Source organism: Phalacrocorax carbo, chromosome 1 (genome assembly GCF_963921805.1).
Source record: "Phalacrocorax carbo chromosome 1, bPhaCar2.1, whole genome shotgun sequence".
NCBI lineage: Eukaryota > Metazoa > Chordata > Aves > Suliformes > Phalacrocoracidae > Phalacrocorax > Phalacrocorax carbo.
In genome coordinates, this window is record NC_087513.1 from 59,482,956 (window position 1) to 59,501,419 (window position 18,464).

At 37.2% G+C, this 18,464-nt stretch overlaps 1 protein-coding gene across 3 annotated transcripts in view; it reads left to right on the top strand.

The window, feature by feature from the left end:
• The window catches only part of LARGE1 (LARGE xylosyl- and glucuronyltransferase 1), a 291,802-nt gene that overhangs the window by 87,723 nt on the left and 185,615 nt on the right, over positions 1–18,464 (top strand). The window contains exon 2 of one of the 3 annotated variants that reach the window (XM_064455722.1): positions 14,569–14,621. The exons of 1 other annotated variant lie outside the window; for it this stretch is intronic. In XM_064455722.1, coding sequence (XP_064311792.1) covers positions 14,597–14,621 — 25 coding nt within the window. In that variant the 5' untranslated portion in view covers positions 14,569–14,596. Of the gene's footprint in view, positions 1–14,488; positions 14,622–18,464 lie in introns of those variants that run through there. One more of the 3 variants, XM_064455713.1, reaches the window with a different exon arrangement.

Genomic DNA, 18,464 nt, shown 5'->3' on the forward strand with positions numbered 1-18,464 from the left:
CAGAGAACACATAGTGGTACCTAGTTTGTGGAATGTCAGGCAGTGGTGGGACTCTCTTCTATGGGGCATAAATGTAGCAGCAAAGAATTCTGTGAAATGCTTTATGGGCTCCTGATTTAGTTATATAAATGCCTCCATGGCCCAAACCTGCAAACACATGAGGGTCTTTTCTTGCTCTTGTGTGAAGATTATTAGTTCTGGCCACTGCCTCTATGCTTATTGTGCTAGAAAGTTGAACACAGAAAATCAATGGATTCCTATATAAAATCTCTTTATATAAAATCAGTTTGAATCCATAACCCTCTGAGTAGTGGTGGGTTGTTATAGCTGGAATATCTTCCTGTCCTCTTCTTTCTTCAGGTGGAGATCCTCAAGTTTGTAGGTGCATTGACTTGCAGCTATATAACTAGCGCTTTTTGTAATCAAATTTGGATTAATCACTACTTTGCCTTTTAAACTGTCTCTCTGATGAACTTTTTTTCTGGCCTTAAAGGAGTTCAGCAGTGGTACTTCAGTTAGGTGAGGTTAGAAGATGCTGGATCTCTTTTTTTTTTTTTTTTAAATTTTTTTTTTGTATGTTTGAGATAGAGCATTTTATATTTGGCCATAGGTATGTTATTTTGGCAAGAGTAAAAAAAGCTGTTCGGCCTTTGTAGTTATCTTAGCACAATGAAAGGTATTTCAGCCTTTTAAAAACAGTTGAAACACTAGTTTACAGTCTGATAATTTTAAAAAGGCATTGTTTGAAATGTCAGGCTTCTTTCATGTAACCTTGGCTGATGAATTTGTGCTTTGTTTCAAAACAAAGTTGGATTCCAAGTTAAATTACAGGTAAGAACATGTAAAGATTCTTGGTGTTTATTACATACATTTTTGAATTAGTTACATGCCCAGTACAAATATTTGCTTATGCAAATTTATTTGGTTACTTAAAATTCTGCTTTAATGGGCAGTAACTCTGTGAGCTCATTCTAGAATGAAACACTTCTGGGATTCATGTTGATTCGGAAATATAAGGGGTACTGACTGCATACTTGAAAACTAATGATCTGGCAGGCAACACAGTACTGATTTTGTTTGATTTTTTAAAAGCTGAGCAAATGCAGGCCTCACCTTTTTGCTTTTAGAATAATATTATGCTGCCTTGCCATAATGACTATTTTAATTGTGTCCACAGTTGATAATGGCATGCTGCTTTAAATTTTTGTGTGTGTAGAATCCTTTGTTTTTGCAGTGAGCTCAATACGGATCTTGAAATTTGCTGCTACGTAGTATTTGAAGTGATTTAAAGCTCTCAGTGTGAATTAATCTTAAATGCAAACCAGGGAGCAAAGCCTATTACCTATTAAGCCTTGCACTGGAAAACGACTGGAAATTATATAAAGTTAGTCACTATTTCTGTTATTTTTCTGTATCTGTTTTCTTTTTCTTTTCATTTTTGGATGGGGTGTGATTTAATCTTTTTTTCCTTAAAAACTAATGTCAGTTAAAATATTTATTTAACCAAACAATAGCTAGCTTTTTCCTTAATTTGTAGGTATTACGGGCAGAGAGCTAAAGACATTTTGTCATTTTATCTGACTTCTTGTTTTGTATTCCACTATGGTTCACACAATTAACTTATGTTTTAAGCTCCTTGTGTACACTTGAGTAAAATATGTCCCACAACAGCATTGTGCCTTGATTTGAAATCAGCAGCAGTGAAGAGTCCTGTCTGTCTTCCAGCACTAGTTTTTTTTTTTGGTTAATCACAGGGAGTGCTAGAAGTTTTCTTTTCAGTTCATCTCGTTTTAGATTCAAATAAATGGTTCTTGTTATACTTTTCTTCACTGAATTAAAAAAATTGTCAGTACCTGGTATCTTCATAGACTCAATTATTCAGGGTAGAAGGGACCTCAGGAGTTCTCTGATTAAAATCCTGCTCAGATCAGGGTGGGCTTTGGGGTCAGGCAAGATTTCGTAGGCCTTTATCAGTCATGTCTTGAAAACCTCCAAGGGTAGGCTCCACATGGCCTCCCAGGGCAATTTGTGCCACTGCTTGACTCTTCTCAGGTAGAAGAGTTTCTCCTTATATCTAGTTTGGACCTCCCTTGCTTCAATTTATGTCTGATGTCATTCATCCCCTCAGAATGTATTGCTGTGAAGCGCCTGGCTCCATCTTCTTGCAACTTGCTTGTAGGTACCGGGGGGCTCCTGGTAAGTCCCACAGAGCCTTCTCTTCTCCAGGCTGAACAAGCCCAGGGCAAGCACTTCAGCCCCATATAGAACTTGATAGCCCTACACTGAACTTCATCGATGGCTTTCTTATATTTGGGACCCCAAACTGGACACGGTGTTCCAGATGTGGTCTAATAAGTGCCAAGTAAACAGGAATGGTCACTTGCCACAGTCTGTTTGCTATGTTCCTGTTGATACAGCCCAGGATGCCATGAGCCTTCATCGCTGTCCAGGCATGCTGCTGGCTCATGTTTATTGTTGTGTCCACTAGGACTACAGGTCCTTCCCAGCAGGACTAGTCCACAGCCTGTGCCATTATGAGAGGGTTAGTTCTTCCCAGGTACAGGGCTTTGCTTTGTTCATTCCTCCAGCCTGTCTAGGCTCCCCTGGGTGGCATCCTTGCCTGTGAGTGTATTGACTGCAACCCCCAGGCTTGGTGTAATTTGCAGTCTTGATGATTTCTGATTTCTCCTTTGAGTCATTGACAAAAATATTGAAAAGGACTGGTTGCAGAACAGTTGCTGAGGAACTCCACGTGTTCCACTTCGAGCCCAACATTCCAGCTAGTTTTTCACCCATCCAGTAGTCCACCCATATAGACTGTAAAGTATCAACTTGAATACAAGGATACTGTGGAAGACCATACTGAAAGCTGTGCTAAATTCAAGGGAGATTGCATCTACTGGTCATCTTTTATTCACGGATCCAGTCATTTCATCACACAAGGCAGTCAGGTTGGTCAAGCATGATTTACCCTTGGTAAATCCATGCTAGTTATTCCCCTGTCAGGCCCGGATATGTTTCCCTTTGAAGGTACTTACATATAGTAGTCAAATAACTTCTCAGTCTTTTTTTTTTCACTAAGCTAAAAAAGTTGAGCTAGCTGAATTGTCAGAGCAGAAATTGTTGTGCTCTTTTTTTTTTAAATTCTTTTGCAGTTTTGTGTTTGTTTATATGTTTCAGGGCTCCAGAACTACATATCTCTTTTGGTACTTATATCTGCAGTGCTGTGTCCTAAAATTATGTGTTCTTGATGTAATTTGGAATTACATTACTCATCCAGGTGTTCATATCTAAGAACTTAAGTTATTTATTTGCCACAGCATGGCAGTGGCAAATTACATTTACAAATTACATTTAGAAACCCTTTATAAGGTCTTTGTTAGTGAATCTGTGATATAAAACGCACCCTAATGTAATCAGCTCCCATGTTCTGCTTTTGAAATAGTTTGCAATTCTATAGGACAGAATTTTGTTTCATTTTGGGTTTTGTTTCTCTTGTCAGAAAGTACTTTGCAGCCTGCTACTTCACAGCTGTCACTCAGACACTGCCAGTAAGACCCTTCCGTTGGAATATTCATTGGAGGTGGCATTACTCAAGCTGTGACAGCAACAGCTACTAAAAGCCTCATTAATCATGTATAAATGTCTATTAAGGTTATGAACTGGAATATTAAAGAGGATTTTGAATATTGTATAGCCTTTGAACGTACCCGGTTACTGTTGTTGTTTTTAATAATGCACAAGGACAGCATAATTTCAGTTATCAGTTACTTTGAATGAAAAAGCTAATTGTTCCAACATTCTTAAATTACATTCAAAAGGCAAGGTAATAGAGTAGGAAGGTGGAATGCATTTAAAACAGGGAAGAGGGAAATAATCAAATAGTATATGATGAATTTTCATTAGAAAGAAAATAGCAATTTCACTAACCAACAGTAGCTCCAGAAATAGCGTCATTTTCCAAGCTATCTGCAGCAGTTTCTTATCCCCCTTACGGAATCACAGAATCACAGAATGGCAGGGGTTGGAAGGGACCTCTGGAGGTCATCTTGTCCAACCCCCCTGCTTGAGCAGGGACTCCTAGAGCAGGGGGCACAGGAACGCATCCAGGCAGGAAGGTCATGTAAAACGGAGGCTTGGAACTGTAATTTGACACACACTCTCTAGATTACCGATTCTTCAAAAAAGTGTCCACTATGGCTATGTGGCCTCAGCAGATTCACAGTCACCTCTGTTTTGACAGTATGAAAATACACTTGAGTTACCCATTACTGCACGGTGAATCCGCTTGAGGTTGAAAGCCACAAAGTATCTGTGCAGGGCTCCTGTGTAGAACATATTTCATAGGAAAGGAAGAGTCAGTAATGTAACCTTAAGATGAAAACTGTAGAAGTTGTGTGAGATCATGTAGGGAGTCAGCGAGAGAGCAAGAAGTTGACTCTGTTTTTAGTTAACTGGCAGGGTACATTTTAAAACCAGACCCTCCCTTCTTTCCTGGGACTTGCTTTCTTCAACTGTCCTCTTTTCACTCCAGTGTTGGGCGACTATCATTTTCTGGCAGTACGTTTTAGTCCAAGTAATCTGTAGAGACATGATTGAAGCGAGTTGGGCAAACACCTCATAAAATACAATAAAGTGAAATGAAGGAAGGCTGCAAATATTCATCTCAGTATTTAAATGGATTCACTTTGATGCTGTTCACACTCTTTTTGTGTATGCTTTCCATAAATATTCTAATGAATATGTTAATTGGGAAGACTGTCTACAGAAACAATGAATATCCAGTTTTAATATTCATGAGAAGCAGATTTTGAAATCATATTTGTGAATACTTGAATCAGAAAACTGATTCTGGGAGTTCAGCTTTATCCAGTTAAGTGCCAAAAGTTTATCACATGATCCATGTGCGTGATGAAAAGTGGCTGAATTTTTAATGCTTGCAATGAGTTGCTCAGAGGAAGAGGCAAACAAATAATTAATTGCTAAAATATCTATCAGACACTTGCAACTGATGAACAAACATCAGAAAATAATCCTTTCACAGACAATGTAATCAGAAAGGGGCAAAATCTGAAATTGCTTTTTTCATTACAATTCGTTCAGTTTGCCTGAATTTTATCTGCTGTGTGTCTCAACAGGATTAAACAAGAAAACTTAATCCAGTGTCCATTTAAAGTAGAAGTTTCAACCTCTGTATAGATGCTGTCTTTTTAATAAAGTTCTGAGAAAAGAGGTCCTGAAAGAGCGCCCCTGCATGTAAGGATGTTACTGTGATGGGTGCCTGAACAGGTTTACAGGAGATGTGTTTTAGTTAAGATTGGCTTCATAGCAACCCCTTCATAAAAGCCGCTTCTGTGTACATTTCCATTCTAGAGTAAATGGTGGTGGATTACTCCCCTCTTGTTTTTTCAGGAAATAGGCTGAGAACTGTCACTTAAGTGCCTCTATCTCAGCTGCAATCAAGATGCTTTCTCAAGTATGTCCGCAGTTTTTACTTGGGGATGCTACAAGAATAAAATCAGCCATGATAGTAAAGACCTCAGACTTATGACAAGTTTTGTTGCTTTATCCTGGAAAACTTGTCTTTCTGTGAAACCCTTGTGGTTTGGATACACAGAGTACTGATGGAGTTTGGTTCAAGTGTGCTGTTGACCAGAAGGTCCCTGCAGTGGAAGCCGAGTCTGGTTCTCTACTCATCATCTTTAGGTTGCAAGTCAGTATCCCCACAATTAGATTTTGTTTTACAGACGTGAGAACCCTTATCTGTCCATCATCTAAGAAAATAAAATTAACAAATGAACATGAAAAAACAGAAGAGTTTTACTCCCCATTAGTAAAGAAACAGTCTGCTTGTGAGCAGTGACTAGAAATTTGAAGTAGTTTCTGTGGCAAAATGAGAATCACCTTAGATAAAGAATGTAAGCCAAAATACAACATGGTCATGAGAAGCTTTTGAGGGTCAAACTGCGGAGTTAGTGTGGACCATGGCTTTTTTTTTTTTTTTTTTTATTCTCAAGCACTCTTTCAATTAGATTAAATACGATCCTGCAGTACAATTTTATCCTTAACTAATAAGGTCCACTGAATAGCTCAACACCTCAATACTGAGGTCAGTGCTGTTTCTTCTTCAGTTTGCCAGAGGTCACGTCCTTAAAACAATATATTACCATCTCAGGAAATGAGATGAATCTATGAATCTTGCAACAGCCCCCTCTTTTGTCAGTGTGTTGTGCCAAATGAAAGCAAGTACGTATTGCTCTTTGAATTCCAGTACAGGACACACATGTTCTATTTTGACACTCATTTTTTTAAGTACATGCTTATTCTTTCATAAAAGTATAGTAGGCTGTAGGCTTACCTTTCCTCTCTATACATCTCTTTATTGGATGGAATTTTTGGTGTTTCTAAACATATGTCTACCAGTTTTGTCTTGGCTTTCGTTTTCTAGTCAGCTTTTAGTTTGTAATTTCTGGTGGAAACATAAAAATCAGAATGAAAGGAATTCTTCGAGCAGGAATAAGTTGCCAGCTTCTTTGGAGCAGCAGCTTACACTCAGTATAATCTGTGGGATTTGTCAACGTTTTTGTTTCATCTTTGCGTTCCTCATTCTTTGAACAAACTTTTGGGCAAAATGCAGTCTATAAAAGTTGAATTACACAAAGGTGAACAAATTCCTTCCAAGAGCAAGGGACATCTGGATGTTTAAATTCTGCTGAAGCTGCATGGAGGACTAGCAGTAGGAGAGCTATTTCCTGATGATTCCTCCTTCTCTGTTTCAAAGATAGGTACTTGCTAACTTCATAGACAAAAAATGTTTTTCTGCAGAAAATGCTCAGATGTCTTGGTTTTTTGTTTTGTTTTGTTTTTAAAAAGCCGAACCCCTAAGAAGTAATGCTTGGCTTTTTGAAATAAACTGTGTAGTTTAAAAGTGCACCAGACCTTCTTTGAGTGCTGCAACTAATGTAGCCTGACTTGCTGTGATTGATGTCATGCAGCTGATTGATGTTGAAGATGCTTTTCCCACAATTAGGGCATTTATAAAATCTAGCTCCCACATGGGTCTCCTGGTATCTAAATAAATCTTGAGCTCATGCTGCAGTGTATTTCTCAGTGGTAAAACATATACCATCTCTCATCTCCCTCTCTGTGTTCCTTGCAATTGAAGAAGCTTCTTTACCTCTGACTTCCTTCCCTCTAACAATGTAATTTGAAATTAGCCAATGAGCTTTGAGGGCAAACAGTCAAGCAGGTCAACAAATGTACACGTTCAGGATGAAAAAAATACCTGAAATATAAAAGTTTCTAAAGGATTGAACTGAAAATGTAACATTTTTATTCTGGTGACTGTTTCAGTTAGCTCAGAACAATTGGCTTACGCTGTTTGATTTTTGTGGAGTTTTTGTGTTTAAAATTTGTGGGTTTTTTTTTCAGATCAGGAAAAAGTATGAAATCAAATTCTTTCATGTTAGACAACAAATTGCATTTGTGGTGTCTTCAAGTACTTTTTAAAGTTATATTTTGAATATTTATTTAAATGCATATAATACCAGAAGGGGAAGGAGTCAAGTTAAAAATAAATTCAAACAAGTACTTCACACATCATGTATGGTCATTCTTATGTTCTGCAGATAATGCTCTGGCATAGTTTAGGAAAAGCAACTGAGTGTGAAGGTTAACACCCCGATTTTGGATTGATGTGTTTTAGGTATGCTTAGCTTAAGAATACCAGTATCTTCAACACATCTCTTTATTCCCTCTTTACCCTTTTCAAACGTTCTTCAGTCATGACAACCACTGAATTGTTCAGCTGAGTAGTTATTTCCCTCACTTGATGTTTTATCTCTCTTGCGCTGCTTTGCCTTCTGCAATTCTTGTTGTGAGACTTGACTCTAAGAGATTTTTTTAAATGTTTCTAGATATCCTTGGAGGATTGAGTGAAATGCACAGCTAACTTCAAAAACATGGGCTGACAGCAGTCATCTTGGTACACTCAACTTTGTAGATACCAACAATAGGAGGAAAAGTTGTGGACCAAGAGAATTATGTTTTTAGCCTGAGATTCTCTTTGAATTTAACAATGTTCGAGCCATTAGAACTATGCTGCTGTAATATTTTTCTGTATAATTCTGTTTAGCTTTTGAATTGCTAAATGATAGAGTTTGCAGAGATCAGTAATCGGGGGGGAGAACTAAAAGTAGTGAAGTTAAAATCACCAAAAATGTTGGATTCATCACATTTTCCTAAGTTAAATTCACAATCCATACAGAATGTGATTCTGTTTGGTACATTTACTGAAAAAAAAACCCTAAAGATAACAAGTTATGGGCCTATTTAAAATATTTTATTGTCTAAATACAGTGTTTCATAATGAGATACTTTTCAGTGAGCTTGTAATAACAGGTCTGTACCTATTCTCAAGAAGAAATTTATGATGTGCGCTCTGCATCCTGATGTGCGCTCTGCATCCTGATGCCTGAACTCCTGTAGATGCCCAATGAAATCACCATCACCAATGTATACTTCAGATACCTCGAGTAGTTTACAAGATTGGATTTAACACATTAAGGTAATGGGTTGAAAAACTCCAAATGTGTATCTACAGAATAAACTGAAGATGTGACTGTCGTACAGTCAGACCCGCTTGTGTTGGCTGTGACTGAGTGAGCACAGATACTGTTAGGGGTAGAGATAGGCCAGTATGAGAAGCAGAAGCAGCCTGGTCATCTTGTACACCGTTTTTCTAGGCTGTGAAACCTTGGCGCCTACATCTTCAAAGTGATTATTGTTCTTCCTAAGTAGATTAAAACCAGTGCGTCTATGACTGTTGGTGCTACAACAGCATCTTCGTTTGGCTCTCTAGAGATGGGATGGAGGTTGTCATGGCTTAGCTTAATATCAAAGAATGTTGCATAGCATTTGTGTATTATCTAGAAGATTATTTCTGGAGCTGAAATAAAGCCATAGCTAATAAAATATAAAAATTCTTATATGCTGGAAAGGGCTTGAAGAAATTGTTGGAATAAAAAGCATAAAAGAGCTATCTGTTTATTATGTGATTAAGTAGAGTAAAAAAAAATATCCAAAAGTATTTGCGTTCCTCCCCACCATTTCTTCCTTTCCTGTTTTTCCTATTTTGTCATTCATCTTTCCTTCCTCACATGTCAGTACATCTCTTCTAGAGAAGTTGCAGCAGTCTTTTGTTTGTGTTTCAAAATGGAATTGGCAGACAAATCTGTAGATTTCTCCAAAACAATCGCAGAGAACAGTTAGTGAAGTTTTGTTAGCTTGTGAAGATTTCTAGATTTTTACAGTCGGAGGGAGTGTTAACAATCAGTATCTCTAATATCTTGCATAGTGCAGGCTGTATTATGCTGTAGAGCTGATAAAACAACACTGGCTGGTAATTCCTGCATGTGACCCATGCCTTCTAGTTATAACAAAACTTTCCTTCTAGCCAGATTTCTTAACTTAATTTTAAAGCTGGTGGAGGATTCTAGCACATATTTGAATAAATTATTCCACCTTGTTCAAAAATACCTGCTTTAATCCTTGTCCAGATTTTTCTGGCTGCAAGGTAGGAAGTGAAAGATGAGAAGTAGATGAGGGAAAAATAATGAAAAAGGGATCATTTTAACAGTTTGTTTTGTATAAAATAAGTGATCATGACTATGAGATACTGCAGTACATAAAGTGCACTGCAAGAAATATCACCTTGAGAACTGAGAATGCTACAGTTACCACAACATATAGCTGTTTAAAAAAAAAAAAAAAAGATAAATTTCTGGGATAATTACTAACCTTATCATACCTAATAGAAAGTAGTTAACAGGATGATCAGCTGCCATCCCAAGCCAGAAAAATTAATTTCCCGAGCAGATTCTTTGTTTTGGGCTCCAGGACACTGTACCTTTTCAGCTGTGAAAAATAGCCCTTCAGAAAGGATCAAATCAAACACTGTTTCAGCTGCAAGTTAAGACAGTTTATTAAATTTAGGAAACAAGATTTATTTGAGCACTAATTTGGCAACCAATTATTCATGAGATCGAGGCTTATAAACTTATATTTTATCAATCTTGTAATCTCGATTCTCCAAAGAAAACATAAAAACACTGTACAGTGTTTACAAATTACCTTTACAGCAGTAAGAAATGGAAGATTTCTCTTTCATTTTTTTCATAGCATTAAGGCATTCAGTATTCCAGAATCGTATTGAACTAATACCACAGCTTTAATATTTCAAAATCAGTAAATTTCCTGCCTATCATTGGATTTGATTTAACCTGACTCAGTGATTTTGCTTGTTAACTTTATCAGGAATAATGTTTTCAGACGAATGAGTGCTATAAAAGTCTGCTTTTTATCCTCTACTAATCAAACTATTACAATATGTATCTCAGGTGATCTACACTGACTTTAACAGAGGTTTCTTTTGGTTTGAAAACATAATACACACAGAATGTTTTCTAGGAGTATTAACTATAATGAATTTAGTTATTTCACCTCTTGCTTCAGTGCATTACAAGCCCAAGGGTTTAAGGAAAAATGTCAATAGAGAGGTTACATTTTGTAGAATATTATAGGAACCAAGTACAAAAATCTGTCTGCACAGCTACACGTAATTATTAGTTTCCAAGGAACTCCAACTAACTCTCTTTAAAGCTTTGCCAATATACACAGAGCTAAGTAAATCTGAAAATAACAATTATCTAACATGTTTGAATTGGGTGAAGGTATTAGTTGCTTTTTCACGTACACCTGAATGGAGATGTGATGAATTAAGTAGTCTTCCTGTAGAATGCAAATACCTTTGACCAGACGATTTAAATCTACTATTGATCTCCTTTAAATTGTACGATGTTGTTTGCCCAAGAGCTGCCTCATAGTAACCTGACTTCAGAGATGCTGATGGTGACATTCAGCTTCCTTCTGAGTGTCTGGCTTTAGGAGATTTAAGACCAAAATATACCTCAGTTATTTCTGGGTGTTTCCCCTCTCTCCAATGTTATACATTCTCACATGCCCCCTTTCTCTTTAGCTACCATACTTGCACCTCAGTGATTTGGTATTACTAGCAAAGATTCAGCAGTCTCAGCTCTTCAGAGAAGAGATATTAATCATCATCAGGCCCAATGAGAAGTTTAATTTTCCGCTTCTCTTTTTTCACTAAGCTCTGGCAGCTGTCACTCGCACCAATGTCTGCGGGACATTTAATAATCTGCGTCTGAAGATGCATTTCAGTGGTTTCTCTCCTTTTATTTCCTCTGTCAATCTCAGTGAGTTTCATCATTGCAGGCTTTAATTGAGGACCACTGTCAGGAGAAAATTCTTCCTTGAACAAAGCTACTTCAGGGACTCATGGTTTTTATTGTATTCAGGAGGAAGATGGGTTAAATTAGGACATTGAAAGCTATAGGAATTGTTTTGCTATGTGACTCACTACCTGTTCCCTTCAAAAATATTATCTCTTCCCTGTCTCCAGCTCCTCTTTTTACTCATTTATTTATTTGTGCCTTAGAAGTATGGTTAGGTTTGTGGTGCAATACAGATGTGGAGCACACCGAATCAGGATGACAAGGAAGAATCCGCATAGAAAACTTCATAAATTACACCAGTACAATTATACTGGCCTATGTCATTGTTGTGGATAGTGTTATTGCAGTGTAAGAATGGCTTTTGCCAGCTCAGTTAAACAGCTTCCAAACTGGCATATGTACCAATAAAAGCAGTCATGCAGAATTCTACGCCAGTTGACATAGCAATACCTGTTTAAAATGGCATGTCATCTTAGACTCACACAAGCTTATCTTATAGAGAGGCCCTAAACGTAACAAAATTATTTGCTGAGATAATGCTACTACTGTCACCTGTTAAGTACAATAAGACAGTGAAGTACTGTCTGTATAGGTTTTAAAGTGCAATTTGTGCGTCCCACCTATTTGGGTATTTGCTTTATCAGCTTCTGAGTAGCTTTAAAAGCAGAAGCTCTCCATTAGGAGCACCACGTTAGAGTTTTGTAAATCAAGAAGAACAGATCAGACTAAGACAAAGCAACACAGGGAATTCAAAAGCAAAATGGTTAGTCTTCTGTATGTGTCAGATAGACCTCATTTATTAGATAGTGGATTTGTTGGTTGAACAGCGATGTAACTGATTAATTTGTACAGCACATGCTCTGAAGGCACTTAAGTAAAATTTTAAGCAGTTTGCAATTGTGAATGATATTGTGCTTGCTTTACTGGTTTTGGATGCCTGATTGCGAGTTAGTGTTTCTCCTGTTTAAAAATTAGGCCCCTTCAAATTTGAAGAGGCTCAAGCTGAGCACCCGAGAACTTTAACCCAGAATCAGTCATTACTTTTTAAAATCTCTGCAGAAAAGTCAGCTCCCCAGCCGGACCCTTTGCTGTGCTAGGGGGATTGATTTATTCCCTCTTGCCAGGAAGACTCCTGTATCACTACATTTTTTTTAGCTTCCAAAAAGGCCTCTGTCTACACTGTTCACTTGGGATAAGCCTTGTAACTGCAGCAGGCCTCTAAGTTTTCTAGCCATGGAACCTTCCTGAGCTTTATTTTAAATGGCCTTTTAAAAAAAGCTTTTTTGCTACAATAGCCACTTTTCCATCTTGGGGACTGAAAACACAATAGGCCAGTAAATCAAGACAAAATGACATCAGCTTAGAAAAAATTGCTATTGCCCATTGCAACTGCTAACACTAAAGCAAGGCAAGAACCCCCCTCCCCCAACAGATCTACAACAATTAGTACTGTTTTTCTTTTAATTGACATGATAATTTATTTTACAGGTTGACTCAAGGAAGGCAGTTCTAGAATAATATTGTCCATATGAAACAAAGCATAATAGTATTTTCTTTGGGAAAAAATGTTTAGAGCATACTGGATGGCAATCTAAGAACATATCTGGTGTACAGAGGTGGATGACAGATCTTACTTCCTTCTATTTTTTTTTTAAGGGTAAGGTATTGCCCTTGGAAACAAATTGTTTGGGAAAACATTTGCATCACTGAACAGACTTAAATTTTTAATAACTAAATGATTATTTATCTTATATATCCAGCAGTAAATTACGAGGAATAGGAATATATGATATTCTATTATTTTGATACCGCTTAGAAATATTGTACTAAGGTCCTGGTGTTTTTGTTATAGTTTGGCTGCACAGAAGTTATGGAAAAATCTGAGCCATTTCTGAACAGGGGAAGTTTTTGTGCTAATTAGAGTTCGGTTGCACAAAAATAACATACTTGATTTAGGAGCTGTGGTGGAATAGAGACTGCTCAGAGGCAGACAGGAAATGGAAAGCTTCTACCTGTGGAAAGATTATCCATGGTAATTTTAAGTGGTGCTTGTTGGAAGAACCAGGTTTTCAGCGAGTGAGAGTGGGAATTGCAAAAAGAACAGGTGGAGGTTGGGAGCTGTGTTTTTAGTGGGTCTCACAGAAGAGATGTTCTAATCGTGTGGTGAAACCTGAGGACATGAGGGTTTAACTAGGGATGGAGGAGCTAATGAATGAGAGTTAGGAAAAAACCCATGCTCAGGTGTTACTGTCACTTGTCATATGCAGTTTCTTGGTAGGAAGCTGGAGTGCTGAGAGCTGGTGTTTTCTTAATAATCCGAATGGGGAGAGAAGACAAAGGAAAAGATGTGCATGCATTGCAAGTAGTGGGATGTAGTAAAAAAGCCGATTCATATGGAAAAGAGAGGGTATTATTTTGAGGATTCAGGAAGACACCGCATTCTGTTATGAGAGCATCATTTGCGATATTACTAAAAGCATCCTCGCTGTGCCTCACACTAACCTCATTGTTGTATTTGAGCATCACATATGCGTGAAAGGATTCAGCATCAGGGAAATATGTATGTTATTATTGATTCCAAATTATTCTTTTAGGTTTCAGTCTTTTGAAATTACAGGGATTTTTTGTATCTGAAATTCACTCTAAACATGAAAGCTACCAGTCAAACTTGCAAATAGATAATTGATCAGTTGACCAAATTGATCACTCATCAAGTGTGTGTTTGTGGATTTAACTGAATCAGTGTTGTGGTGTTGAAGGAAATAGTTAAGAATTGTTAAAAGAGAATTCTCAAGAGCAAATACAACATTGAATGTACAATATATTGAAGAGAAAGAGAAAAGTGATCCTGCAGGTGAGGTAGTTTTGGTGATGGTGGACAGTGCAAGGATTATTTAAGGCTAATTTAGGTCTCTCTAGACCTCCCAGCACCTCTTTATTATCAGTCCAGCCCTAGAGCATCAACCCCACAGTAAGACAACTGGTGGTTATATGGTTAAAAATAATATGAAGACTAAAATAACTGAAAGGGAATGACTGGAACTTGATAAGGAAGTTCTATTCTGCCTTTGTACTCTAATCAACAGTTCCAGTGTATCACAAAATAATAAACTTAAGAAGTAATTAGAACACTTAAGTTTTGCGTAATTATCTTCTATGCATATATAAAAGGACAGGTACACTTCTGGATGCTGAAACTGAAGAAAAGGAAGAAAAGTGAAGAGAATGAAAGAGTCAACATTGTCATTATTTCCAGATGGCTGGCTGAACATGGACATGAGATAATGGCTGTGAGAATCCAGAATACAGGCAAGATACATTCCTACTTTAATACTACTGATTATTTATCTCCAAAGAAAACAGCAGAATATTGTTACCAAGTTGATGGAGATGTCAGCCAAGGATGCAGGAGAAAAAAAGTGTATGAGGAGGAGGTCTTTGCTGCTCCTTTAGGTAGCAAAAATAGGGTAAAAAAATCAGAACTTCACAAATGCAGTAATGTGAGACATTTTAAGTATTATTCTGAAGATGTTTGTTGAGAAAGAAGTGTATCTTAGTACTGTCCTAAAGCATATGGTGTTTATACCTGTTTAAAGAGAGAAAGGTTGATAAACAGTGAAATTCTCGGGAAGATGTGGACTGCACATTTGTATTCAATGTTTCAAGCCCACTAGACTTTTCATTGCATACAGAAGTGGATTTGATCTGCACATAACAAGTTACAGCCTTAAATTGCAGCAATGGGAGATTTAGGTAGAGTTTGCCATGAGGAAAAGCAGCTCTACATATAAGGAGTGTGAAGTGTCCTAACAGATCACGAACAGTTGTGGAATCTCCACCATGAGATTTTTTTAAAGCAGGACAATACAATGCCAAATTAAGTTCAGTGTTTGTAAGTGTATAGTAAGGCACCTTGGGAAAGAATAATCTTAATATACTATAGTGGACTCTTAGGTGATTCTAACTGTTCTGGAACTAGATCTTGGACTTTTCATAAATATTCCTAGGAAAGCTGAATTTGACACTGGAAGGTAGTAGGTAATGTGTATATGTCAGTAGCCACAGGCAAAATTTGATAGAGCTTGCTAGTTATTAGAATGGGAGACTTAATTGTATTTTTCCATTCCTTTACTGAATTGAGAGCTTTCTAAATGCACAAGGCAGGGCAGAGCTTTTCAGATGAACAGATACTGTTAATACGAAGACAAATGGTTTTTATCAGATCAACAATGCATTTAGGATAGAAACTGGAGGAAAGTATCTGTTCATCAAATCAGTACACTTCTGGCACAGTCTCTCAGTGGGATTAATGAAAGGCAAAAACCTCTCACTAGTTCTAGGCAAAACTCGAGCTGTTTAAGAAAAGGCTTATATGATATATCAGCATGGGACAACTGGGCCTTAGCTCAATAACTGAAAAGGTCCCTTCTAATCCGATGTGGTATCTTTGCAAATATATTCCCTTTTTGCTTCACGGAACCCTCTTGGGTTCCACTGAACAGGCAGTAATCTCCTTTGCTAGAGAAGGCGTATTATTTGGAGATTTATGTTTTGGCTTCTTCATGGTTTTAAAACACCATTTTTAAGGATTAAAGCAGCAGCAGAGCTGATTATTTAGTGGGTATTACTTGATGAGGTAATGACACTTGCCTTCTTTACTAAGTACTTTTTGATCTACTGATGAAAAACACTATATAGGCTAGGTAATATTATTGTTATTATAATGGAGTGTTGAGGACTAATTAGTCCCACCAACCTTTATAGACAAAGGAAAAGAAGTGTTGATGGAGAAAAAGGAATGCTGTTAAGCTCTGGGAACGCTGCTTGTAAGTCTTCTTTTGAGTGACAGTCTCTCTGTGTAACCTGAACTACTCAAAGCATTTGTGTGGGAAAGTGGATTTCTTTCAAAGTGGGTGGTTCAGGGAATGCAATTTGTAAAAAAATACACAGTGTGTATTGAAAAAGCTCTGATCCACCTGTTATTTCTTTGCCTGGCACATTGATTTTTCTCCTGCTGTACTTCCTGTCCTGAAGGATACAGAAGTGTTCTGCAAAATACAGACTTAATCCTGAGAGGTGCTGAGAACCTGTAGCTCCCAATGACTTAGATTTTATTTGTGGGGAGTTAGTGTCCATCATTGTCAAACATAAAAAGCCCCTTGGAAGCATTGCACAAGAGGAAAGGTTAGGGTGTAGGGAGTAACACTACAACACACTGAGACAGAAGGAGGAATTTTAAAGATGAGTATAGTTATTATATTCATATTTGACCAAAACGCAGGGGCAAAAAGCCCAGTCCTGCAAAAAATGCAGTGAGATTGCTAAGTGGCTATGATCTCTCTTCACAGCATGCCCATACCCCATTCAGTCATGGTGACTGAACATACTGTGGCTAACTGGGTCTCTCACGTAGTACATACAGCTTTTCTTAGGTGGAATTCTATTGTGTCCTGTTTGGCCCAACTTGCATTTATGATACAGGTCACCTCTCCACTGATGCAGTTTCCATAGATTTTGTTGCTTATGCAAGTCAGTGGCCCTAAAGCCTAGACTCAGGCCCATCTTTTCTTGTATGTTTTTTGTACTTACGGTACTAAATTTATGTTGTCCAAGTCTATAGATTTTTAACAGAAGGAGTAGGTAGTCTTTTTGAAATATAATTTTATATTATGTATGAAAGTGATTGGATTGTTTTGGACTCACCTCCTTTTTTCATATGATTTTTCTATTGCTTGTCAAATGATTTTTTTTAGCACTACAAAGCTATTCCATGTACAGGAGTACGAGCTGAAAACTATTCTGAATTGAATATCAACAGAATTAATTACTAGCAACATTCTGACAAAGAACTATTTTTATTGTTGCTGGGGAAAGAAAAAGGATTCTTTCACTTTTGTGATGCACCTTGAGTTTTGGGTATTTCTAGTTGCTGAAACTAGTTTGCATGTAAATCAAATTGCTGAAACAATAATTGGAGATCAAAAGGCATTTATAAAAGTCTGTGTAAGTATGTATGTGTAAAATGTGAAGACATGTTCCGGTTTGTCCAGTCGTCCTTGAAAGAAAAGGTCACTCCTATTGAAAACTGGGGTAATAAAAATTTTATTTTAATTGTCTATTTCATTATTATTTGTAATATATTCTGTATGTAGCTTTTTAGAAAGCTGTTAATGAAGTCTAGTCCATGAGATCCAAATTTGAGACTGGATAAGCACAAATAAAGTATTTATTCACCACTTAGACCTTCAATAACCTTCAAGATATAAATGAATCTATAGGAATCTCTTATTATAGTTTTTCAAGATGATGACATGAATATGGCAAATTGAATCTTTTAAAAAATAAATATGACTGTAGAAAGGTTAAATGAAATCAGTGCTTTTGAGAGTTTGAATGTTTACAGGGAAGCTGTCTAACCTTTTGGCTTTAATACTCCTACATTCCAATAAACTTAAGGCTGTCTTCAAAAAACCAAAACAAGTAGTTTTTCTGTCATTAACCACACAAAATGAAATAGCTCACTCTTTCTTCTACTTGACATTTTACATAGGTGGTGTTTTTCTTGAAACTCTTGGAGAGCATGCTAGGTTAAAAAAAGGCATCCTGTAGTCTAGATATGAAAGAAAGTGCAGGAGATCTGTCACGTCTGTTACTGGGATAAACAGGGTAATTTGAGCACTGTAACTGTTGTTATCCAGAGAATTTTGATGTTACCTGTGTTTCTTTCAAGTGTCTTTTACATGAATGGATAAATATTTCCTGGCTTCATATTTTTATGTAACAACAGCAGTGCGGTAGAACTTTTATTTAGCCATCTCTTACAAACAGTTGTGGCTGGTGTCTGTAGTCCCTAATTTCTCTGCCCCTAATTCCTTGATGAAGATTTTTTACTGTGATGCTATACGTATGTTTGGCTTCACAGTAGACTGTGACAAGAACAGTTCATCACATAAGGGAGAAAACCAAAGAAAAGGAATTCATCATTAAAACTCTCTTCTATCTGGTTTTCCTGCTTTTGCTGTCTCTTACTGCATCACAGCCTGTCACTCTGCCATGCTCTATTGCTCACTTGTACGTTCATTCGTACCCGTTTTTTCTTTCATGTTGATGCTTGGTTACCCTCTATCACATTCAGCTTCACTCACTCAAAAT